Source organism: Myodes glareolus, chromosome 5, assembly GCF_982192425.1.
Source record: "Myodes glareolus chromosome 5, mMyoGla1.1, whole genome shotgun sequence".
Lineage (NCBI taxonomy): Eukaryota > Metazoa > Chordata > Mammalia > Rodentia > Cricetidae > Myodes > Myodes glareolus.
In genome coordinates this window covers 47,746,778-47,772,387 of record NC_142030.1, presented here as the reverse complement: position 1 = coordinate 47,772,387, position 25,610 = coordinate 47,746,778, and the positions used below count along the sequence as shown (strand labels likewise).

Genomic DNA, 25,610 nt, shown 5'->3' with positions numbered 1-25,610 from the left:
GATCTGGTTCAGACTCAAGCTGAGAAGGTCTCTACCTGGCAGGGGGCTGGATCTATGTTTTCTATGCACAGGCCGATGGGCACTTTCTCTGTTGGTGAGAGGTTAGGGACATGAACAGTATCACTGTGCCACACAGTGGCTCCCACAGAGCTGGTGCGCTCTTCCTTTTCTGGCAGAGCTATTTCTGTGCCCACCACACATTCCTACCCACCAGAAGGCAGTCTTGAGGATTAGATACAGGCCAGTGTTTTTACTTTCTTACGGCATCCAGCAGAGAGTAGAAGCAAGGATTTTTTTTTTTTTTCCGAAACCTACTCATTTTGAAAATCAAATGCTAGTCAGCAGGTATCCTATCATACCCAGTCTGGGGAAAACACATTTGTATAATCATCTCGGCTAATTAAAGTCTGGCAGACACTTAACTGGTCAAAAATTCAAGCTTGAAATGATACACCTTTCACTAGAACAGTCCTTTGGAGTGGCAGAGTTGTCTTTCTCTCATTAAAGCAAGTGGACGGACGACATTGTTTTCTTAACCAATAAGTCACACTGTTTTCCACGGTTCAAAGTTAAGCTTTTATTCAGTTTTAAATTAAAAAAATAAATTTCATTATTAAATAGTGAGATGGGTCTGACTAACGTCCAGAGAGCTTGTTACTCAGGACCAGGGGCACAATTGATGGGGGTGGGGGGGAGATCACCTAAACTAAAATTATCGGTGGTGCAGAGTTCGCGAAAAGTTCAACAGTGGCGTGATTCCAAAGAAACTAAAATACAAAGTTTTAATCGTGTACAATGAAGGGAGAAGTGAACCACTTATTCTACTACAACCAGAAGCTACTTTCCCAGCGCCAGTCAGCGTGGCCGTTATACCACAGTGCTAATGTCGTCGGGCTCGTCTGCCTTCTTTTGCCTACTTGGCAGGGATTTCAAGTATTCAAGGTGTCTTCGGGCATCCTCCTGATTCTGCCGCACATAATACACCACGTACGAGATCACCATGGTGAACCAGCCAAACATGGTGACGAGCATGGCATAGTCAGTGGTCTTTTTCGGGAGGTTACAAAGGTCAGCATCGTTGGCAGCGTTGAGGAACGGTCTCCCGGCATGCTCATCCAACACCGAGGTCTTGCAAATTACGTTGTGTGCTGTCTCGTGATTGGATGCCATGCTCCTCAGAACTTGCTGGAGGGTGCAGTCACAGTGCCAAGGGTTGTTGGCGATTCTGGCCCTAGCCTTCAGATTATTGAAGGCATTTTTGTGCACGCTTTGAATCCTGTTGTCCGACAGGTCCAGGGTCTGCAAGGTTTCTGCTACTCCCTTGAATGCATGCTCATCGATAAACTCGATGCCGTTTTTGGACAGGTTGAGAACCCTCAGTTGATGGAGGTCCTTAAAAATCTCATTGGGTATCGATGTGATCTGATTGGAGTCCAGATACAGCAAAACTGTTTCAGGAGGGAGATCTCTGGGTATTTCCTTGAGATTTGCATTGCTACAGGTGACATTTAAACCGCCAGAGGAAGAGCAAAGGCAGCCTTTGGGGCACATACTGGCGGAATGAAAGCACAGTATCATCAGAACAAAGCTCTGGAGGAGGAGACACATGGAGAGGGAACGGGATAGCCACAGGTCGACCAGATTCATGCTGGAATCTCAGCATAATCACGAGTCCATTCCTCATTTACTCCACAGGTTGTAACTGTTCTGACCACACTCCGGATTTCCTTCCTGAGCGGCTCAAAAGACTGCAGTTAGCGCACAGCCTTCATCATTTCTGTCCTTGCTTGGAAACCTAAAAGAAAGGGAAGCAGATGCAATTAGCTTCTCTGTTAGGAGAGGTGCGTGGCAATTAAAAGGTGCCCTCAGGTGTTTGGCTTTCTACAGCGGCAGGAAGGTGAGTTAGGCAGGTAATTTCCGTCAAAGCCACTGGAGGTTCTCTGTGTAATGGGAATCTCCTGCTGAAATCCCCAGAGATTGGAAAAGACTCTGAAGAGAGATCAACATTTCCACATCCTATGACCTTGTTTTCTGCCAGGGCAGAATTAGAACAAACTTCTCCCATCTCTTCTACTCCACTCCTGGGCCTTTCTATAGCCATAAAATGTAATCACGTCTTTTACTCTTCCTCCAGTAACAGAGGCGTTATATAATTCAGTCCTCCTCTTGGGCAGCAACAAGGACCGATACCTGTATTTGAAGGTTAATAATCATAGACAAAAATGCCTGCTATGGGCTTTGAGAAGATACTCAATTTAGAATATTGTCTCTAAAGAAACATCTGACTTGCGTTAAGAAGTAGATGGATGTCTCTGACCTTCACTGCATGACGTTGGGGGGCAAACCAAAAACCTCCCTAAGAACTGCTTTCTTTCTAAACTCCGGAGACTGCACAGTACCTGTGAGGATGCTCACAACTGCATCCCAAAGGGTTCTCTGTCTGTTTCCTAAGCAATATATCCTCTGTCCAACTCAAACAAGGCACATTGCTGTAATGCTTTTTTATTTTAAAAAAAAAGATAATTAAGATATACTGGCTTCTAGGACATGCCCAATAGGCTGCTTGTTCTTCCATTGAAGCTTGCACATAATACACACATACATACACACTATATAAATTATTCATATGTATATCATTTATATATTCTGTTATATATGTGTATATACTATGTGTGCATAAACAAATATGTTATTGTTAGAAGCAGCTGTGGAAATTCCCCAAAAGATTTTTCTCATTCTTGTAAATATTATATATGTTATATGTATACACACACATATACACACAGACCACCTTGTTAGTTTTGGAAAGAAGTGTGGGAATTGCAAAACTGAACAGCACTAGCAATATTGTAGCATTTCCTCAATAGCAGAGAACAGTGGAAAGAATACTCACTGACATTCAGAACTATCTCGTGATAGTAGCTCGCAGAAGGAGTGAATGGATCTTAGTGAGATTATGTGTCTTGTCTAAGGTCAAATAGTATGTAGGTGTAAAGTCAAGAATCCTGCCAAGGATTGCTCTGACTCATCCATCTCCCCTCTCTTCCCACTGCCCCCTACAGCTCCCTCCACTCCCATCTGTCCAGAAGTACATTCAGGCTCCACAGAGCGCTGCTTTTTGAGATGTTCATCACTATTAAATTGTAGCCAAAACCTCTTTGGGTCTTGATCCATGTTGGGAACCTCGCGGAGCTCCACTGATAGGCCCTGAATGGTAAAGGAACTACAGTTGACTTCAGAAGCATCCTTTCAGGATGCTGGGAACAATAAGCACCTTCAGTTTCAGCAGTGAGCATCAGACAGTCTTGTGCAAACATCTCTTTTATAGAGATCCCAGATGGATAAACTCCTAGGGAAATGACTCCAAATGTTACCAAACTCACAGAAAAAGATGATTAATGTGAGCTGGAAGCACAACGAACTGAGTTGTTAATCACGGAAGAATTAGATGAACAACAAGAGAGTGGCAAGGATGTACTTTTGGAGCACTGCAGGCCTGGAGCACCAGAAAGCAAGAAGGAAGGAGCCCAGCACACTGGGCAGCCAGTGGGCTCCTGCTTTCCTCCAGTCCATTAGATACCAGAAAGCAGAAAAGAAGGAGCTCCCATGCACCAAGCCCTCTCTCAGCACCCCAGGTCTCCCTCCCTCCCACGGTCTCCACTGAAGTTACACTGTGGCATTTGGTAATCTCTAATAATTCCTCAGGCGGGAGAGAGCCCACCAGAACAAGAAAGGGAGGGGCACACAGACAAAACAGAAAGGGGCAAAAGTATAGACTGAGGATGGCAGGATGGCACAGGGAGCAAGACAAAAGGGTTTGCTGGTGGAAATAGAGGAAGTTCACATCTACCAAGTCATCCATCAACCCAGCGTGTGTATCAGCCACAGATTAACAGAAAGGTAGCAAACTCTTTGTGGTCTTCATACTCCTGAGATTTTTAAGTTGGTTGACTTCTGGACAGAAAAGTTCCTTAGTTCAGAGTATGAATTCCTTGAGGTTATATCTTTGTGTCTGTCTCATTTGGAATCAACAGTAAATAGTCAATAAGTGCTATGTGGTCCAACCTGAGTCCTTGTTGAGATTATTCCATCTGTCTAAATATCATTAATTTGTCTTTGATTCAATATTGCAAAGACAAACATGAACTTGATCTGAGAACTGGCAATATACAGGCAGTAAGAGCTCAGTACTTACCAGTTACAGTTTCTGTCACCCTTTTGGATGTGTGCTCACCATCTACTTAGGGGTGGACACATTGTAAGATATAAATACTACTAGTGAATGATGCAATGTGATATTAAAAAGCCTGTCTATGCTTTTTAGTATTCACAGTGACAACTGTTACTATCTTTAACTTAAAAACCAACTCATTAAATGTCTCCTGGTTCCACATGCTAACATGGTGAACCTTGGGAAAACTGAGAACAGGCACCGGTGAGATGGAAAGACAGATCCTTCTGTCATTAGACTCCTGTAGACTTGATGATGGTTTCTCCAGAATTATCATTTTTTATTAGTGTTCTTTATAAATAGTTTTTATTGAGCTATACATTTTTTTCCCACTCCCATTTCTTCCTCCCCTCTCCCCTTCTACCCTATTGCTGCCCCCATGCTGCCAATTTACTCAGGAGATCTTGTCTTTTCTCCTTTACAAGTGGATCCATATATGTTTCTCCTAGGGTCCTCTTTGATGTCTAGGATTACCATTTCAATAGCCATGGTCACACGAAAGAAAGGGGTCTGAATCACACTGAGGCCTCAACATAAGAGTGCAGCCCATCTTGAGATGATACCCCTTGCCCCCAATGGGCTATCCATGCCTGGAATGCTTGCTAAGAAAACTAATACAGAACACCTCTTTCTTCTAGGGATGTTGGTTCCAAACAAGTGTCGCATTTTCTAACTGTGACATTTGAAAAATGATGAAAAAAAATAAAGCCTCTCGAGATTAACTAGATGGCTCAGCTACTGTGACTTGGTTTAAACCCCATCTGGGATATAATGGCAAGATATACAGAATATGGAGAGCTGCTATGGCCTGAATATTTAAGCACTCAGATGACTCATGTGTTGAAATCTAATACCAATACAAGGGTAACACAAATATGTCTATGGTAGATCCCTTGTAGGCAGCATTAGTGTCTGTTTAAGCATTTCCAGAGAAATTCTCGTCTCTGTGCTATGTGAGGACAAACAGAGAGAAACATCTTTGAACTAGGAAATAAGCCTCCACTATATAAAAAATCTTTTGAGACCTTGATTGATCTCAGATATCCTATTTCACAAAACCGGGAGAAGTGAACTTGTGCTACATCACAAGAGAAAGTAGGTTGTCATAGTGTCCAGGAGAAACACAGCACAGTCAAAAGAGTCAATAAAGTCAGGTCATTTTCACAAGGGTGAATGGGAGGGCTTGTGGTGCTGACTCACTAGTTCAAAATGATTGGCAGCATGGCATGGTCTGAATTTTTTGCACAAATAGACAATAGCTGGCTGGCAGATGAAGCTCTCAGAAAGAGATAACTATTCCCTCACCGGACACCACCTGCAAAGAACACTGCTAACAGGAGCATGGAAATATGAACATCCCAATCCGTTTGGATTCAACTTTGTGCACAGACCCAGAGAGGAAACAATCTGTGGTGCTGGGAGAAGAGGGTGACAGATTTCTGTCAAAATGAGCAGGACTGGGGTCACAGAAGGATGACAGAGACAGCTATGGCAGTCACTGGCTGTCCTGGTAAAAGTGGGACTCCCTGGTCACTGGCTGTCCTGACACAGAACTGGACTCGCTGGTCACTTGCTGTTGCTCTGACACGGAACTGGACTCACTGATTACCAACTGTCCTCTGATACAGAACTGGCCTCACTGGTCACCAACTGTCTCTCTGGTACAGAACTGGTTTCATTGACGGGACAGACCAAGTTCCAAAGCACCTTTCCTTTCTCAGAACTTCTCTGCACACGCCAATTCACAGGACCCCATTATCTCCATTCATTGATCCTCTTGCCTGTGACAACCAGAAAAGCCCTATTTCCAAGTGTGCTGTCCAGCCGTGACTTGTTCCCATAAGAGGACCTTTTCATCCCAAGACTCATGCCTTGCTCATATTTCCTAGCTACATAAGCTTGTGAGCTACGAAAATAATGCTGGGGTTGGGTGACAGCTATCAAACACCCTTTCCAGAATGAAAAGAACTAAGTCTACTTAGCAGAGAGAAGACAGTTCACTCAGCAGCTGACTGATTGCCCTGTCCTGTTTTCTATTTTTTTCTTGTGATGAAGGGATAGTCAGGTCTATCTGGGTAACAGAGTGTACCATTGCAGAAGAAACAGATGTACTAACTGCATCCTGACCATTGCTGCTTCCAGCCGGGAAGATTTAGTTTAAAGGTAAAAGCCACAAAACAGGAAAACCTCCAAACACACAATTTTGTAGTCAAATCGATGGGGGGAAATATCACATAATTATGTACACTGATAATTTCTCTGTGTCAGAGAGTAAAATAATACACAAATCAAGAGAAGGATTATAATACAGAGGGCTTGTGTTGGTCTGCTTTTAAACTTACAGAAAAGACTTCAAAGGAGTAAGAAACTGATCCAAGAAGAGAATGAGCAGAAAACCTATATATGCATATATATAGTATACATATAATATATACACATACAAACAAATCACACATAACACACACACATTACATGCCATATAAACCAAAGTATATCACTACCACTGAAACAAATTTAGTTAAGACATCTGTGATCCTTTTCAAAAACAAAAAGAATATCTACTGTCAACAAACGTGAAGAGACTCAGTAATACCACTTTTGGGTATATATCCAAAGGATGCTCAATCATGCCATAAGGACATGTGCTCAACTATGTTCACAGCAGCATTGTGTGTCATAGCCAGAACCTAAAAACAACCTAAATGCCCCTCGACTGAAGAATGGATAAGGAAATTGTGGTACATTTACACAATGGAGTACTACACAGCAGAAAAAAAGTGACATCTTGAAATTTGCAGGAAAATGGATGGAGCTAGAAAACATTATTTTGAGTGAGGTAACCCAGACACAGAAAGACAATTATCACATGTACTCACTCATAATTGGTTTTTAAACATAAAGCAAAGAAAACTAGCCCACAAATCATAATCCCAGAGAACATAGACAATAATGAGGACCCTGAGAGAGACTTACATAGATCTAATCTACATGGGAAGTAGAAAATAGAAAAAAACAAGATCTCCTGAGTAAATTGGGAGCACGGGGATCTTGGGGGAAGGGTTGAAGGGGAGAGGAGAGAGGCAGGGAGGGGAGCAGAGAAAAATGTAGAGCTCAATAAAAATCAATTTTAAAAAAGACAAAAAAAAATGTGAAAAGAAGAAAATGTTCTCAGCCCCTTCAGAGTGCAGAGAGCAGTGAACTCGTTTTTTTCACCAGTATTATCATCCTAAATTTAGAGACAAACTTCGCTGATGTAAGGATAGCAAAGGATGACCCCAAAATAGCTTGGTAAAGGAGGTTCTTAAAGCCGAATCACAAGTATGTACTATGTTTTCAAAAGAGGTAACCGTGCAAAGGAATACACACAGTTACGCTGACTCCAAGCAGACAGTGAGACTGAGTCTGCAGAAGATAAAAACTGCATCTTACTCACTTCTGTGTTGTTTGGAATTCATAGGGCATGACACTATTGCAAACACTGAAACAATAAGAGTACAAAGGTACCATGGAGTAGCGAGAAAACTAACCTAACGTGGTTGTTTAGCAAGTAATTGTGCTCTCCATGCAAGGGCTGCACAGTGGCAGCCCGGGAAACAAAAGCAGATCACATTTCAGGACGAGAAACTGAAAACATCAACAAGTAATCCACAAAAATGGGAGTGTGAGCCATACCCTGCAGCAACCAGCCTGGAGCCCCTTGATGATGTCAGCTGGGACCGATCATTCCACGAAGGGCACCTAAGTTCTCAACCTGTTTTTGCAGTATCCCAACCCCTGCTCATCATCACTCTCTAGTCTAATAACTACTTACCTAGTACAGTTACTAGACTACATGACCACAGAGGGTATTCAGTGTCTTACCCATTTTCACGTCAGTCACGTTAGTCAAAGCATACTGAAATGAATTCGGATCTGTTCTCATTTCATCATAGACAGCTACCATTTGGCATTACATGCCCAGCATTTGTTCAGAGATACTCCCATCTAATAGGGTAGGAACTGAAATTCTGACCAGAGCCCTGGTAAAACAGATGTAGAGGTCCCAAGTGAGGGGTTAAGCTACCATATGACATTTGCCCAGCACATGCCATGGTAGTCTAACATCTTCAAACTTATTTGAAGGATGACAAGGGTCCAAAGGTACCTCATTCATCATCTTCTCCAAGAGTAGTTTATTACATGACCCTGAGAGTTGGTGGAGAAGGGTGATCTAGAATCAGAGCCAGGTCTTTTGTTTGGAGGTGGTCTTGATGATATTTGGAGGTTGAGTAGGCCTGATCCTTAATGTATAAACAGAGATGTTAAACTGGTTCATATGGGTCAGATATAGTCACCAAAGACAAAGATGCCCTCCAAACAGTCTAGTTTCCAGTGTAAAAGTGCCTCAGCCACAAGAAAATATGGCATAATCTTGAATCTTAGGTTTAGAAGTGTAGACATCTGGAATTCATATGGTCCCAGAGTCATGGAATCATAGAGTGGGTCTGTGTCACAGAGAATTCTCAGCAAAGAATCATGTCAAGCCACCATGAATTTTGCCATCCATTTGTACTTCCAAGAGCAGTTCCTGTCTCACCTGATCTGGGAGTGGAGTGGGTAGAAAGAAAACAATTCCCCATTCCTCTTTAGTTTGAAAGTCACACCTCTATATCCAAAGAGTCTGGAATGTAATATTAAGCTGGGGGTGTCACCCAACCCTCTAGCTCCCCTATATCCAAGAAGTCTTGGATAATTGGAAGCCCTGGGCCTAGCAGTTGCCCTGGCTTGGACTCCAACTCCCAGCCTGCCAAGTGCTGACCCCTCCCTGGGAAGGAATACCCAGGCTATTTAGGCTTGCACCAGAAAGAAGAACACTTGGCTTTTGGGTTTGTGTGGATCCCCCCTCTGTCTCTCTCTTTCCCTTGCTATGCTCTCCTGACCACCCGAAAGTGCAACATTTATTAAACATGGGCATTTTAATTGGGCTTATCTGGTCTGATTGGATTTCTTTGTCCTGGCGGAGCTGCTTGTCTTAGGAAACATTCCTAACAGAAAGAATGTGGAGAAAAGTTGAATATAAGATTCAATGTTATGATTAATCTTCTAGAATAAATTTGTACTTTGGTTTAAATTGAGTTTGTTACGTAAAATGATGGTAAGGTTATCTACTACCTTACTCTAATCATGAAACTATCGGGTTGAGCGATGTTCTCATTCAGAAGCCGAGAACAATCAAATAGATGAAGATTAAGGGAATGCTGGAGGAGAAAGGGGAATCACATTTTCCCAGGGATGTACAAAGATCCTGACAACTCTCCAGGGGCAACGGTGGCCCTGATATGATGAGCAAATAAAGGCTTGTGTAGGTTACAGCCTGTCTCTGGTGAACCTTCTCAGTATCATACCCAGAACCAGAGTCCAGCATTTCAGCCTCGGTGGAGTCGAATAGCATAGCCTTCTGTACTAATGGTCAACCGTGTCCCTCTATTTCCTGTTCCTCTAACTCCACAGAATGGGGAAACGCCAGCCTAGATGTATTTTGTCTCTACGCAACTGCTATGTGTTGTAAGAAGAGGAGGGAAGAAGACGATGCTCAGAGCAGAGCACAGGCTACAGACACGCTCCAGGACACAGCTTGGGTTACAGGAATCTCTCAACACAGGACTCAGATCCCCAATCCACTCAGATCAGAACCTGGATTCCAGAAGTCATGAAGGGAAGAACTATAAAACTCGATCCCCCCAAGACAGAATCTGGATCTTAGATGTCCCTCAGGTCAGCAGATAGACCCTGATGTACCCCCAGATAAAACCTGGAATCCCAGGTGTTCCCAGATAAGAATTTGGTCTCCACATATCGTCAGGACAGAATGGAGATCTCAGCTGTCCCCCAGGACAAAACTCTTATCTCAGGAGTCTTCGGGACAGATGCCCCTCAGGCTAGTTCCCATGCACTATGCACTTGATTTTTGTCTCCCCTTTCATTCCCCTTTCTATTACTGAGAGTATGTAAATAAACTTGCTGTTTTAATATCAAAGCAGCTCTCTGAATCTTCTGACAAAGTCTGGTAAAGCCAAAACTACATACCCTCACCTTCTCTGGCGAGGCCCTCATAGTCCTCTCTGCCATCACAATGGCATGAGACCCACTTGTTCTTGTCCCAGTTAGGTGTACCACAGATTTTTCCTGCCTAAAGCCCACATCACAGAATCTATCTTGTGCTGGCTGGTTTGATATCAACTTGATACAAGCTAGAATTTCCAGAGAGGAAGGAGCCTCAGTTCAGGAAATGCGTCCATAAGATTCAGTTGTAGGGCATTTTCTTAACTAGTGATTGATGAGGGAAGGTTGATTGATTGAGGTCCTGGGTTCTATAAAAAGTAGGTTGAGCAAGCTAGTAAGCAGCACCCCTCCAAGGCCTCTGCATCAGCTCCACCTCCAGATTCTTGCCCCATTTGAGTTCCTGTCCTGACTTCCTTCAATGATGGACTCAGATGTGGAAGTGTAGGCCAAATAAACCCTTTCCTCACTAATTTGCTTTGGGTCATGGTTTCATCACACAATAGAAACTCTAACTAGCCCACATCTTTAATTGAAATGTTGAGAAAGTAGGCAAACATTGGCTCTTAGGAACATCATGCCTCCTCCCTACATGAGCTAAGAGTCACACTGCTCAGAAGGGTTTCAGATCTCTTCTTGTCCATGAATCCACTGGAAAAACAAACAAATAAAAATCCAAAACTCTTTTTCCCCAACCAGAAATTTTTCCTGCTGTGGATTCAGAGCACAGGGCAAAGATATTTCCATGTCTTGACTAATATCCATAATTATTATACAGCATGCCATAAGTTTATGAGATTAAGTGGGAGCCCATCCACCTTGGCTTCTCTCTGCTTTTCTATTATTACTTCTCAGCATGTTCTTATATAGCTTCAGTAGTGAGAGCTTTGGAAACTTTTAAAATGTAATCTCCAGAAATTAAGCTCTCAGTGTCTCATCAGAGTGCAGGTTGCTTGAAGGTCACTTTTACAAAGACCTAACTGACGTTGGATTCAAATGTAGCTCTGTGGTGAAAAGTGACTATTTCCTTTTTAAAAAATCTTATCCTTCTTAACCCTGTCCCCTATCTACTTTGTATTAAATCGACAATAGTCACTGACTCGGGAGAGAAAGCATGGGATTGAGATCCCAAAACAGGGCCTACACTTGGTTTCAGATCTCAGCTCCACAAGGAACAGTGTCCATGCATCTAACAAGTCACATACTCCCATACTGTGGATGCTTGAGTACCGATCCAACACACCAAGGATAAACCAAAAAATCAACAGCATCCACCTCAGTGCTCGTTTCTAGGCTATTGGGCAAAGTTCAAGGGAAGGATGTTCCCAGAAGTCTTTAGTCGGTAAAGAAGACTCTCTGTCTTCGTCTTCAGTAGTGGTGACAAAAAATAACACAAAATTTTGTTGGAGAATTTCAGCTCTTATACCTAAAAGAAATGGTTTGTACCTCATTCATGTCAGGACAAGCTCATCCCCTGGCTCCAGCTGAGGTGAAAGAATTACACTAACACACAACTGGAGGCGCTCTCGAGTGAACTGTTAGAGTAGGAAGACAAACACAGAGCCACAGAGGAGGTCACAGCAGCCACACTGGGGGGGGGGGGGGGGCGGGCGCGAAGAGACGGGACACAGGCTTCCTACTTAACAAAGTGCTGAAAACCAGGTGTTACTTGAAGAGCTGGGGAGCCTGAGCGTGCAGACTGTGTTTGAGATGTTATTGCAGTAACTTTTAATTTCCTGGGCTTCATGATGGCGTGAGTCCACATGCATGCACATGCACACCTGTGTACACATTCAAGCACACACACATGCACACACATGAAAACACACACACACACTTGTTCACTATAACTCCTGGAGCATTTTTCTTGACAAGGAAGTCACTCGGGAGATAATGATTTTATGCAATTTCCATGGATTTTTTTGTATTTTGATTTAAAAAAGGGTTTAAAAAACCCCTAGAAACAGGACTGACAAGATGGCTCAGGTGGCCAAAGTTCTAGTCACCAAGTGCAATGACCTGAGTTCAGTCTCTAGAACTCCAAAGATGGGAAAGCGAGAAAGCCAACCTCTGAAAGTTTCTCTTTGGCCTCTACATGCTCACCTTGACATGCTCACATACATGATAAATAATTATAAAAGCCTTGAAAACAATAATTCATTTCAACACTCACTGTAACAAAATTGATTAAATAAATATGGCATATCAATTAAAACCGAAACAATCTATACCTTAAAATTTCAGATATGTTTCACTGAGGGAAAAGTCTGAATGAATGACCACCTGGGAAAGAAACAGGAAGAAATCACATGCAAATGTACACATGGCTATACACACACAACACACATGTCCATACATGAACCCATACAATGTACTCACAAACTTTCACAAAGCAGTATATATGCACATATGATCAAATGCACACACATACATACAAACATGTATACAGACACACTTGTATAACACATACATGCATAGGCACATATGTATATAAACATGCAGGTGCACATGTATGCATGGGTACAAACATACCCATGCATGGAAAAATCTGCAGGCAGACAGACAGACAGATAGACACACACACACACACACACAAGATTTTTTAAAGGATGATTGAACACTAACAATTGTTAATGCTTACATGTTCAGGAGAAGGTTCTGTTAGCTAACTTATGTTGTAAACATTTGCCATGAACATGATTAGAATTCAAACAATAAAGAAAAGGATTGGCCTATCAGTCCTGATTGCTAGCCTCATCTTCTTAAAGACCTACAGAGGATAAACATGCCCAGGAGGCATAGTTGTCCTTATCAACTAGCCACCTTGGACAGTTTAAACTTTCTGAATTTTAAAAAAAGTATATAGGAGATAGTACAGGCCTGAATCTATGCAAATCCAGGCTCCTCTCTCAGTTCCCATTCTAGGTGAGGCCCCAGGACAAGCCAATGTTCTCATCTCAGATCCTACTCCACAAAGGAATATATTACCTACTTCATTCTCACAGGCATGGGTGGAGCTGTGTGCTATTGGCTGATATATCTGGGTGGAGACCAGACCAACTTTGCGTTTTCAAAGGGTTCCATAGGATTCCAAGTGTCTATGAGTTGTATCAAATGAATATCCTAAAGTCACCCTTTTGGTTTTGAGAATCATGGTGGACACCAGTCCTTTCGAGTTTCTGAGGATCAACATCATATTAACACATAACCTAGATTTACTCAAACACAAGAGCCCCTGCTGGAGAGTCCCCATACAGCATTGTGTTCACACGGTACTACACTCTGAATTCAAAATGAACAGAATGGCTACAGCTCCTGTTGGTGACGACCTTACTTCACCAACAAGCTCTCAGGAGTGTGAGGTGAAGAGCTTGCATGGGGGATTCCAGGCTCACACTTGATCAGTACCAATCTGTAGTACTATTGCAAGAAACACCCACCCCACTAAGGCCCACCCAGGCACAGATGAGAAAATGACAACCTGTGGCTATAACTCAGGGTTGGTGTTTAACTAAAGCAATGTCCTTTGATTGACACAATCCATGCCTCTAATAATGACAATGAAAGGGTTCTTGCTGTGTGAATTTTATACTTCGCTGCTTCCTCATCTTTCATTGAGTATTTACAATCCTAACACGTGGGCAGGAGAGGAGTTCAAGGTCACTGTTGCCAACATTCTGAGTTTGAAGTCACCTGAGCTACATAAGACCTTGCCCAAACAAACAAACAACGACCACAAAGCTTTGTCGGAACCTGATGGACATATGAATTCAGGCCTATCTTCTCAGTTACTCAGAGATGCTGAGGACAGGAGATCACAAACTTAAGGTCACCCCAGGCTACAGAATGAGTACAAAGCCAGCCTGGCTAACTTAGAGAGCCTGTCTCAAATTAAAAAGTGAAAACAGAGCTGTGCTGTAACTCAGAGTGTTTGCCCAGCACTCAGCTGACTCAGTTGACTCTTTCATAGTCAACCAACTAATGAGTCAACAAAAAATTCTAAAGTAAAAAGAACCTTAAACTTAGACACGACTTAGTATCTAACTTTGTTATCCAACTACCGGTTAATTATCAGTGAGTTAAGGGTACTTTGCTAGTAGTTTCATGATTTTTAGGGTGACATTTCATCTCCACATTTCCGTCTGTAAAATGAGTTTAGAAATACGTATTTCTAAAGTATATTCCTCATTCTATAGCAGCCACGCTTCTTTGCAATGTGCCATTAGGTCTCTTCCTGTCCAGAGAGAGAGTCTTGAATCTACCTGGCTAAAGACTTGCTTTGGCTACACCAGCAAGCAGAACTGACAGAGTTACAGGGATGATTTTGAGTCCCTCTGAAAGACCTTCTGTAGCTTGTTTTGCTCCCGAGGACCCTGCCAAGACACATGTTAACATATTCCATGAAACCTGCTGGATGATGGAAGGTCAGGTGACATGGATGTCAACTGTTCCACCTGAGGTTTTGAAGTTTGAGCTATTTCTGCTTCATACATATGAGAAAGCCTGGGTCATCAAATGCAGCTATTTAATCTTTAGGCGACCTGTCTGGGTGAGTCATAGGGACCAGAACCAAGCTACTCACACCTGTGAATGATGACAAGTGCCTTTTGCATATTATATTATGCAGATAATGGATACACATCACCATCTCCCAATTAAAATATATTAATATATTTGTCCCTTATCACATGCACGGCTGATACTTGTTTACCACCAACAGCTAATAAGTGTAAGCTCTTAAACAAGTGTGACAGAGTCCCCATTCACAAGTGCTGTCATTGCTCAGCGCTGAAGGACACCAGCAATTCCACTGTCATTAGAAAACAAATTACTTAATTCTATTTGCTGACCATCACAGTCAATAATATTCTGGGTTGTTATGGTAACCTCTGAGCAGTCCAGAAAAACCCTGACACGTAGATGAAAGATATTCATGCCATCTGAAGGTCAAGCTTGAATAACAAATTGAAATACAGTTTCCTCATGCATCCTTGATGTCTAGAACAACGGGTGATGGGGAAACATGCACCGTATTCAGGCTCAGGACTAAGATTTGGGGTCAGACTGTCCAAACTTCATTTCCTTCATGGCACTTGCCTTGATCCCCCTGTGTGTGAGCAGAGAGCCATAGAAGACCGTACCACTTCTGCATTTTATAAGGATAAAGAGAGATTATTGAGATAAGACACCTGAGCAGAACCTGGATCTAGTCTGTGGACAATAAATCTGACTTCTGTGCCTTTGTTGAGCTGTTTTTGTTCCCAGTGTGATCTTGGAAATGGAGCCTATGTTTCTCTCCAGCTCTCAGCTCATCCCACAAACAGACAATGTCAAAGGAAGAAAAGGTTATAGAAATTCAGTGGGGATTTAACATCGTGCCTTGGTGGTCCTATGATACAAAAGTGCCGTAATAATAACCATGTATCAATTCAGGACTCACTGTGACCAGGCGTCTGGCCTGAAGTCTCATCTCCCACTAAACAGAGTCCTTTCCTCACTACCGTGGAAATACATGGAGTTCTCTCCCATTTGTACTTTGGTCATTTCCTATACACAAACTTTATCCAGGGCTGCGAGCTCATGTGGTCGTCTCTGAAGCACCCAAATGAAGCAGAAACCGAAGTCTGTTCCTGACCCCAATCAGACAGGAGTAGGGAAGTCACTTTTCTCAGCTGACCCATCCACCACCTGTTCTTTCCAATCAGGGCAGAGGCAGGGAAGCGAGTGAGGGCCTGGCATGGAGGCAGAGAACATGAACGGCACATAAGAAGGAACAGCAGAAGAATCCAGGAGCATCTCCTACTCAAAGCAGCCCTTCTGGTTGGACGGCTGTCCTTTCCCGAACCACCGCTCACCACACTGAACTGAAAGCCCCCAATCTGCCTGCAGAAGCAACTGGCATAAAACCGTCACCGACAGCTCCACAACATCCCTTTGATTTCAGATTCACATTTTCATTTTGCTGAGCACCTGCTTGCGTATTAAAAACCCCACCTTCTCCGTGATTGCCTGGAGGATCATGGAAGGTCAAAGTTGATCTCATAGGTTCCATTATGTGATCTACACCTTCAAAGAAGCCGCAGTCCTTAAAGATAATACAGAGTGTAAACCCTCGGATTGATAATCCTGGCCAGGGCATTCACAGTGCTGCCAGCGGGTCTTTGGTGCTGACAGGAGGGTCACAGAAGGCCACTTCTGCTTCCCTACAATTGCAGTGGGCTCACGAAGGAGTTGTTTTTAGGTCAGTGGTATGGGTCCTCTCCATGCTGAACCTTTACTTTTTCAGGTCAATATAGATGCAATTTTCCAAGCAAAAGCCATCATTTGCTAGAAAAAATTCCCCCAAATCCAAACAGGAAATGCGATCTGAGATTATTAAGGCCTACATCCTGTGCACTGCATCAAAGCCATACTGGGCAATGCATGGCCCTGAGTTGGCATGAGTCTCCTCTGGGAAGTACCCGGAAAAATTAACAGTCACCCTGGGAGTTGGCTTTGTCAACAACACACCAAATAAAACTTTCCATGTCCCTTTAATTGTCTTCCTGAAGCAGTGAGAGGTTCCCTGTCTCCCTGCTCAGACGTAATGGAACAGTTCTGCGTTTTCCTGTGTCCTCTACTGAACACCAATCAGCAGGTGTGAGAGAGAGAGCAGAAAAAGGTGGCAGAAATCTGTTCAGGGGAAGCTGAGAGACCAGGAGAGGGAGCAAGGCATGGCAGTCAATCCCCATTCTGTCTCCTCTGAATGCTTGTGTGAGCTCTAAAAGCAGACAGTCAGTACTGACACCCTGTTCTAAATTTCACTGCGTGTGGTATAGTTGCACAAAAATGTGGAGAAAGGGAAGGATCGAGAGCTACTAATTGAGAGCCATTCTTCCTGCAATTATGTTCCAAATAAAAACAGAGAGCCTAGCCCACCAGGAAACAAAGGCGGCAGGGTCCCCAGGAAGGATGGTATCTGGGTAACAGAGTGTACCATTGCAGAAGAAACAGATGTACTAACTGCATCCTGACCAATGCTGCTTCCAGTCAGGAGGATTTAGTTTAAAGGTAAAAGATGGAATTTGCATGTTCTGGAATGTCCATCTCCTTTCTGCTGGCCTCTCCACTTCTCCAGCATAGATTCCTCTGTTTTCCCTCTGCCGCTTTACCTGTTGGTTGGCTCACAGAAGTCGAGTCTATGTAAGGATACCGAGTGCCAAGGCTACCACACGGAGCCAATCTTTAGATGCTGTAAACTCTCACAGGGGTTTGGCCAGGTGCAGCTGTGTTATTTTTACCCTGAGTCACAGCTTGTGAGGATGAGAAAAATGCATCTGGCATAATCTCCCAGACTCCCCCAGTTACGAACATCGGGTTGCAGAGCACGGCACACAGAACTCCTCTTTCCCTTTCTTTCCCTGTCTTGAGTTCAACAATTCCTAAAGTCACAGATGGGAAGTTTGGACAGAGCAGAGCAAGACATCCAGGCACGGTGCAGACAACAGAGCATCTGAATAGCACAGCTGTGGGCTTCCCCAGGACTACGGGGAAGAGGAGGGGGGTGATGGCTTAGCACATGCTCAGGACAAGCTGCTCAATGAAGGACCAAGCTAATAAAAATACAGTGGAACATCTCGTGACCCTAAGTGCTCATGGGAAGAGATGGTCTTTGACGCCACTCAGGGTTGACTTTGCCTCCTCTGAGCTGTCTGCCGTCCATAGGAAAACAAGGAGGGGGAGGGGATAGGAAAGAACAGAAAGCCACTTAGAGCTGTTCTTCACAAACTTAGATTCAAAATAGAAACAGAGACCCTAACTCTGCAACCAATCAGGACTGATATTGCTGTCCAATTCTGTGACAGAGGCCTTGCCCACAAATTTCAGAAATACATTCTTTGGTTTTTCTTTCAGAAATACATTCTTGAAATGCGAAGGCAAAATGCTCACAAGGAGTGAGGGGCCTGCAAAGGGATTTCTTTCTCTTTCAGTGCGTTTGGAGGGAAAGATGTCATCGTGGCTCCAGGGCCAATGGAGTGACTACATATACAGGGTCCCCATGCTTGGCTATTGGACCCCCTGGGGTCAGCATTTCCTTGCAAACTGAAATACCTGGCACTATTGTGTGACAGGAAAACCAAGACTCTGGTCACACGTGAGCGGACACTTGCCAAATAGGAGAGTCTGTTCCCAACAGACTAAGTGGGAGCAGAAGCAACCCTTGCAGCTCAGCTGCCAGAGCCACAGAGGGCCTGGAAAGTGTCCTCCAGGCAGTGATGATGGGGGTGAGCTAGGGACAGCCATTGCAGTCTGCTGCTAGCAAGTCATTCTTTCCCCCAGCACAAAGGAACAGCATCACTCGTTCTGTGGTCTTCTATTTAAAATGTGTGCCTGGTCCATTCTCCAGGGAAACATTCTTGGCAGGCCAGAAAAGGGTAAATGTTATGGTAGTTGGAAGAGGTGGGCATATTCTTGAACATTCATTGTCCTAGTTTCGTTCTATTGTGGTGACAGTCACTACGACCGAAACACTTGAGAGGAGGAAAGGGCTCACACTGCCAAGTCACGATCCACCATTGCGAAAAGTCAGGGCAGGAATGCAAGGCAGCAATCAGGAAGCAAGAGCCACAGAGGAATGCTGTTTTCTGGCTCACGTTCTGGCTCGCTCTCAAGTGCATGCTTAGCTGGCTTCCTTATATCCAGTCCAGAAACACCTGCTAGGAATGGCACTGCCCACTCTGGGCAGGGCCCTCCTTCCTATAGTAACCATCAGGACAAACACTAAAAGCTACAGACAGAAGCCAATCTGAGCTAGGCCACTTCCCCACTGTGACTCCCTCTGATGACTCCAGGTGATGCTGAGGACGCAGCTGAAACTAACTAGAACACTCATCCCCTTACTATCAATTTGCAATATTTCAAAGGCTTCACTGGCCCATATTAATTATGTACAATAGTGAGTTTCATGAAAACATATAATATACATTGATCATAGTCACACCCGTTATCCTATCTGGTCTTCCAGTCTTAGAAGATTCATGCCATCCTTATAGGGATGTCTGCAACAGATGACTCTCTTTTGAGATAGCCCCAGTGGAAGCTTCTAGGAACTATCTTTATAGAAACATAGCAAAAAAGAATTTTCAAAGGATCTTCCCGGAGGCTGCAGGAAAGTCGTCCGCTTGTGTGGCTGTTCTGCTCAGTAACCGGGTCTGGAAGACATAAGGCCGCCTGACGTGATAGAGCGAAGGCCCCTTTTTGACTATTTCTACTGTGGATTACCTCACCCTTTTCAATCTGTCACCTTGGTGGTCCGTGGCCATTTTTGCCACTCATTAACACAAGTACCAGAGGGAAGGCAGAGGAAGCAACGAGTGATGAAATTCAAATGAATCAACCCAGCCACTTGTAAGCTGCTCAGCTCCCAGTCCACGCGGGGAGGAGGAAGCAGGCTACGGTTTCACTTCTCTGTGTTATTCCCGTCCGTTCCCTGTGCTGCCAGGCAGTCTTGAGTGGGCTGTATGGAAATGATCTGTGGGATGAAAGAAGACAGGGGGAGTTCTCTCCCTGTGAAGCATCTTCAAAGAGGGAGAGGGATGTTAGGCTCTGAGCGGCATGTCACCGAAGACAGCCAGTCTCTTATTCGATAAACCCATATTTGGATGCGCATGGTCTCATTAGCACCCGAGGAAACAGAAATGCAGAGATAGCCCTGTTTGTCACAGCTGCAAGAAGATAGTGAAGGGTCCCTAACGACTAGAGCAAGGACCACAGAGGCAGACACGAGCAAGGCCATGTTAAATCACTGCAGAGTTGGGAGATGGGAGAAAATGCAGCAAGAGTTTAAACCACTGCATTGTTCTGACACATGGGGTGCTAAGAAGCACAGCCTAGAGAAGATCAACTACTTTCTTCTCTAGACTTGTTGAGTAGAGCAGAGGCAGACTAGCCAGCAATCTCCTATTTCTCTGTCATGGTGGTCAATGGGGTATCATTCGGGTATGCGGGTACCCCTGGAATGAGTGCTTGACAACCCTGGACGGACTGGAAGGAGATGGTTCTGTGGCATTGACTTCTTTGAGGCTTGTCTCTGTGCAGACACCCATAGAGTCCCCAGGTACAGTCACGGCCAGTGAATGACAATCAAAAGGAACAGGTCAGTTTCCAGCACCTGTATAGGTGTTAGTTTAAACCTTGACCTGTTGTGAGGTGGGCTGTTTCTGTCACGGAGCTGCATCAAAGCCATTGTTTTCCTCTCCCAAGTCCCATCTACCCCAAGGGTTAATTTTCATGATATTCCCCAATAAACGTCCTGGGTGGTAAACCCTGCCCTCAGTCTTTCCAGAATCCAAACAGGCAGCTGCTCATTTGTTTACCATACGACAATGGGTCCAGCTCTCCACTTCCTTCTTTGTTTAAGATTTACTTTATTATGTTATATAAAATTGGTATTTGCCACAAAAGAGAGACTCTGTTACTCATTAAATTAAAAAAAAAAAAGGACATGCAAGGTAGAACGGGAAAGGACTCAGGAGGAAAGGCTGTGATTGGTGTAGAGGGGATCAGGTAAGCATTCTGAGCTCCTAATGCTAAAAGAAACAAAATTGAAGGTACCATAAGAAATTAGATCATTGAGAACCAACAGCTACATCATCCATTTAAAACGGAATTCATACTGGGTCAGAGTTCTGGCGAAAGGAGAAATAAGAGGATGGGTGTGTTGTGAGGAGACCCCATTCTGCGGAGAAGCTGGCAGCTGCCCATTTTGGTTAAGCCTGAGAACATAGTATTTTCTATCCAGGGCAGCCATTTGCAATACATATTTAGCAGATGCTTGCCAGAGAAAGACTGCTACTGAGAAGCGGAGTGGCCCCCTTGACACGGAGCATTTGGCCACCCTAACATGGAGCATTTGATTATGCTACACCACTGTACCACCGAATGGCATCAGGTTCAGACCCCAGATCTGAAAGGAATAAAGAATTGTAAACACAACACCGTTCTGATTTCCTTTATAGAAATTTTCCATTAACTGTTGTGCCAAGGTGGAGCAAGGGATGGATGCAAAATAGTATTGACAGCACCAGTTGCTTTTAGATACAACGAACACAGGTATTTTCGATGCTATGCATACTTTGTTCCAGCTCTTCAAAGGAAGGATCCTGACACCATCTTCCATGTGGATGGTGCCCCAGCATCACCACACTCCTTTAAGAAGGTCAAAGTGCCATTCAGAGCTGATTCTACTAGGACATTGGAGAATCACCCTTCTCTACTCTTCTTGGTATAGTCATGGAAACATAGCCCTTGGGCTAATGAATTCTGAACATAACTTGTGTGAGCTATTGTCCTTCCTCACGTTAACATATACGTAAGTCAGGGTGTAACTGGGAAGTGTAGGTCTCCAGACTGGGCAATTATATGAATGAAAAAGAAACTCCCTCTTTTTGAGGAACTGTGATTTGGAGCACATTATTTATTGACACTGTACTATGAAGTCTACTTTCTGCAAATCAAGAGGTGGAGGACTCCAAGCCATTTGTCCCTGCTGCAGGCTAGTGAGATGGCCAGCATTTTGGAAAGCAATGTGGGTGGAGCAATCACTGCAGGAAACAGGACCCTCAAGTCCAAGAAAGGTGAGCTCGAATTCTTAAAGCATCCCTGCATGTATGAGGATAGAGTAACACACAGCCACTGCCAGGGGAACTCAGGTCTAGAACATAGCGTGAGAAAGGAGCTCATTCTGGCTTGAGTGTTTATCATCTGGAATTTCATCTAATTTATCATGAGGGCCCAGTTGTCACTGTAGCAGCATGAAGATTAGGGACCTTTGAGAAAAGAAGATCCATGCCATTGTAAGGGGGCAAAGTGAGACCCCTCTGCTCTTAGTCCTGTTTCTTGCCAACTAATGCTGCAGTAAGAAAGATCCACCATGGACACTAGGCTCTTGGACTTCTCAGCCTTCAGAAGTTTGAGCAGTAAGTTTCTGTTCACAATAATTTGGGTATTCTGTACATCAACATAAGACAGACTGCCTAGGAAGGGGCTTTCCATTATGCCTGCCAGAGATGGAAGCAGTAGAGCAGAGACTGCCAACAAGAGACAGAAGAGAGATGGTGACACCAATCACATGAACAGTCAAGGCCACAATACTGTCCACCAGCCTGCCAGATTCCCACTGCTGCCTGATCCTTTGATGCCATGTAGATTGAAATTGACTTCATTTCACGAGAACCCTTTGGGCTCAGCCACTCCGTATAATTTGCTTGGCCACTCTTAGTAAAGAAAAAGTCTTTGTAGATAGACCTGAAATGTTCTCAGCTTTGTTTTCAAGACAAGGGATGCTTCCAAGAAATTGTTCAGCCAGCCATGGTCCTGAGTGAATAACTTGAGCAAATCATCTGAGCTGGCTGATTCACCAACAGCAATGGGATGGATCTGTGGCAGCGCCAGCCAGCTGGAAGGAGCCAAGAAAATGCTGACAGGAAGGATCCGTGGAATAAGGGTCAGACTCTGCTTCAGACCAACGTTCACCAGACAGAATGTGCTGACATGGGAACAGAGGCTTAGCCCTGAGAGAGTCTGCCGGTGTGCTGGAGTTTTACTCCGCCCGGGCAGGCAAGAGAGCAGCAGAGAGTATCTGATTAGACTGTAACATAGGGCCTGATCAAACAGATGATCAGTGGGCTGGACAGGGTGGTGGGTGGCCTTGTTTTTAGTAGGAAAGATTTTAGGCTTGGAGTCTTGAATTAGTTTCACTTCTTGGTAGGGATGTAGTCCTTAAGTACTGTAGTTTTACTCATCCATGATCCTTATACCCTATCTTGGACTAGGGAGCCAAAAACCCCTTTATACATATCAAGAATCTTGCTGACACTCTATTATGAGTCTGGCATGTGTATTTCCTAAGACCATAAAAGGACTCAGGCCTGACTGATGGGTCTGTAATCACCATAGTGCGGTTTCAGGACACAGGCTTTGTCAGCAGTTGCCACTGTGCTCAAGAGACCAGAAGCGGCGCTGTTGAGACCCCATCTTGAAGTAAACCAGTGTTCACCAAGAGCTCCCTTCCTTGCATTTGACTGTTGAAGTTGAGGTGCAGACTATTCCCTAAAGAGAGACAGGTAGCTCAAAACAAAGGACAAAGGAGACCCCGCAGAGTTTCCTAGCTTCGCCTTCCTGCTAGGACCTCTTCTGCTTCCTTTCCAAAATTCTTCCCTGAAAGTCCTAACATGTCCTAAGAATAACTAGAAAACAAAAGTTCTCGAAGTCTGGCTAAGCAGTACCATCAGATTCATGAATTCTGGGATAATCTGAGCTATATAATGAGACCCTGCCTGGGAAAAAGAAAGAAGAAAACATGAAAAGAAAACAGAAATCTTCAAATTTATCCTGGCAGAACTAAAAACCTAAATAAATAAACTTGGAATTGTGTGGATATTTAAATGGTAATGGTCCCCATAGACTCATGCGTTTGAATGCTGGGCCCATAGGTGATGGCACTATTAGGAGGTGTGGCTTTGTTGGAGTAGGTGTGGCCTTTTGGAAGAAGTGTGTCACTGTGGAGGTGGGCCTTGAGGTCTTATATGCTCAAGTTATGCCCGATGTGGCACATAGTCTCTTTCTGCTAATCAAGATGCAGCATTCTCCAGGTCAACCTGCATGCTGTCGTGCTTTGCACCATGATGATAATGGCCTAAACCTCTGAAACTGTAAGCCTAACCCAATTAAATGGTATATATATATGAGTTGCTATGGTCTTTGTGTATCTTCACAGCAATAGAAACCCCCAACTAAGACAGATTGCTTCTGCCTGCCAATCTCATATGTCACAGGTGCTTGTACAGAGAGACCTGGGCACCAATCAGGACAGCTTAATTTCTGCACTGTCTTCAGTAAGCATGCTGGAATAGTTAAACAGGAAACACAAAACTAACCAAGGTGAAGGGGGGCCAGTAAACATGACACCATAGTGCTGCAGCTTGTGAGGTTCAATGGCAAAAAAGGGGACTATCCTCTGTGCTACTCACCCCCAAATGAGGCTATGAGGAGGACACTTAGTGCTCTGTCATGGGGAAGGATAATCATATTCAAGTATTTGCTCTGCTTCGTCCAGGTGGGGGACAGTCTTTCCAACAGCACTTGACCCTTTAACAGAACTTCTTGGAGGGGAATAAAGAGCTCTTCCTCCCAAGAACAAAGCAAAGGGAAATGTGGTTTCTCAAATAATCAGGACACTTTATGGGAAGAGCTGGAGATGTTTTCACAGTGGACACTGTGGTGTGCATGGGGTGGAACAGAGAGGAAGCCAGGTGGGACTTGGGTGAACTTGAGTGTTGGGAGAAAATGTTAGCTAATTTCTGGCTCCCCAGACCACGAAATAATCACTCAGAAACTATATTATTTGCATCACTGTTTGGCCAATAGCTTAAGTGTATTTCTAGCTAGCTCTTATATCCTAAATTAACCCATCTCCATTAATCTGTGCATCACCATGAGGTTGTGGCCTACCGGCAAAATTTCAGTGAGCTCCAAGGGTCTATCTCTGGTGGTGCCTACATGGCTTCTCACTGACTCCACCTACTCTCTCCTCTTCTTTCGGCTTGGAACTCCCACCTTGCCCTACTCTGCTAAGCCACTGGCCGAAACAGCTTTATTCATTAACCAATAAAAGCAAAGCATAGATAGAAGGACTTCCCACACCACTTGAGCATTTTCTAGGACAGTGTAATGGTAATGAGGTGCAGGCTAGATGCAGAAGGGCTTGTATCCTAGGCCAGGTGTCAGAAAAGAAAAGGAACATGAAATGAACAACGTGCTCATGACAAAGGGCTGGCAGAAAGCCCTTGCCTGAGTCTGCATGATTTTACTTGGCTACAGTATAGAAAGGATCTAGTTAACTACTAAATGTGACAAATACATCGTATATACTGATTTATTAAATGAATGGCCTTGCTTAAACATTCAAGAACCTTCATTCATTTCAGAAAAACTTTTATTTATTCCAAGTTTATCAACCATTCGGTGACTCTTCTAACAGACAGTAGCTGGTAATAATGCTAACCCAGCATAATAAGAATAACTATTGTAACTGTTGTGGCTGATGTTGATGGGATCTTATTCAGGGCTTTGTGCTCTGTAATGACATATCCATCTGCTCTGCCCTCAGAGCCACCCTAAAAAGTCCAAACTACCAGCTTTTTTCCTTGTCATAACTGAGGAAATCAAGGCCCAGGGAAGACTAGGTTGCAAAGCCTAGTCTTGATCTTCCAACTTAAGGGCTTAGATTCCTATACATAATGCATGGTTGCCTCTTGTAAAGGAGGGACAATAGGTTCATGCCTTTTGCTCCTAGGAGGCT

General features: G+C 43.9%; 1 protein-coding gene across 3 annotated transcripts in view; it reads right to left on the bottom strand.

The window, feature by feature from the left end:
* Window positions 1-552: 552 nt before the first annotated feature.
* The window catches only part of Lrrc3b (leucine rich repeat containing 3B), an 84,282-nt gene continuing 59,224 nt past the window's right edge, over window positions 553-25,610 (bottom strand). For all 3 annotated transcript variants that reach the window (XM_048421568.3, XM_085687905.2, XM_085687904.2), the window contains one exon: window positions 553-1,795. In XM_048421568.3, coding sequence (XP_048277525.1) covers window positions 868-1,647 — 780 coding nt within the window. In that variant the 5' untranslated portion in view covers window positions 1,648-1,795 and the 3' untranslated portion in view covers window positions 553-867. The remainder of the gene's footprint in view (window positions 1,796-25,610) is intronic.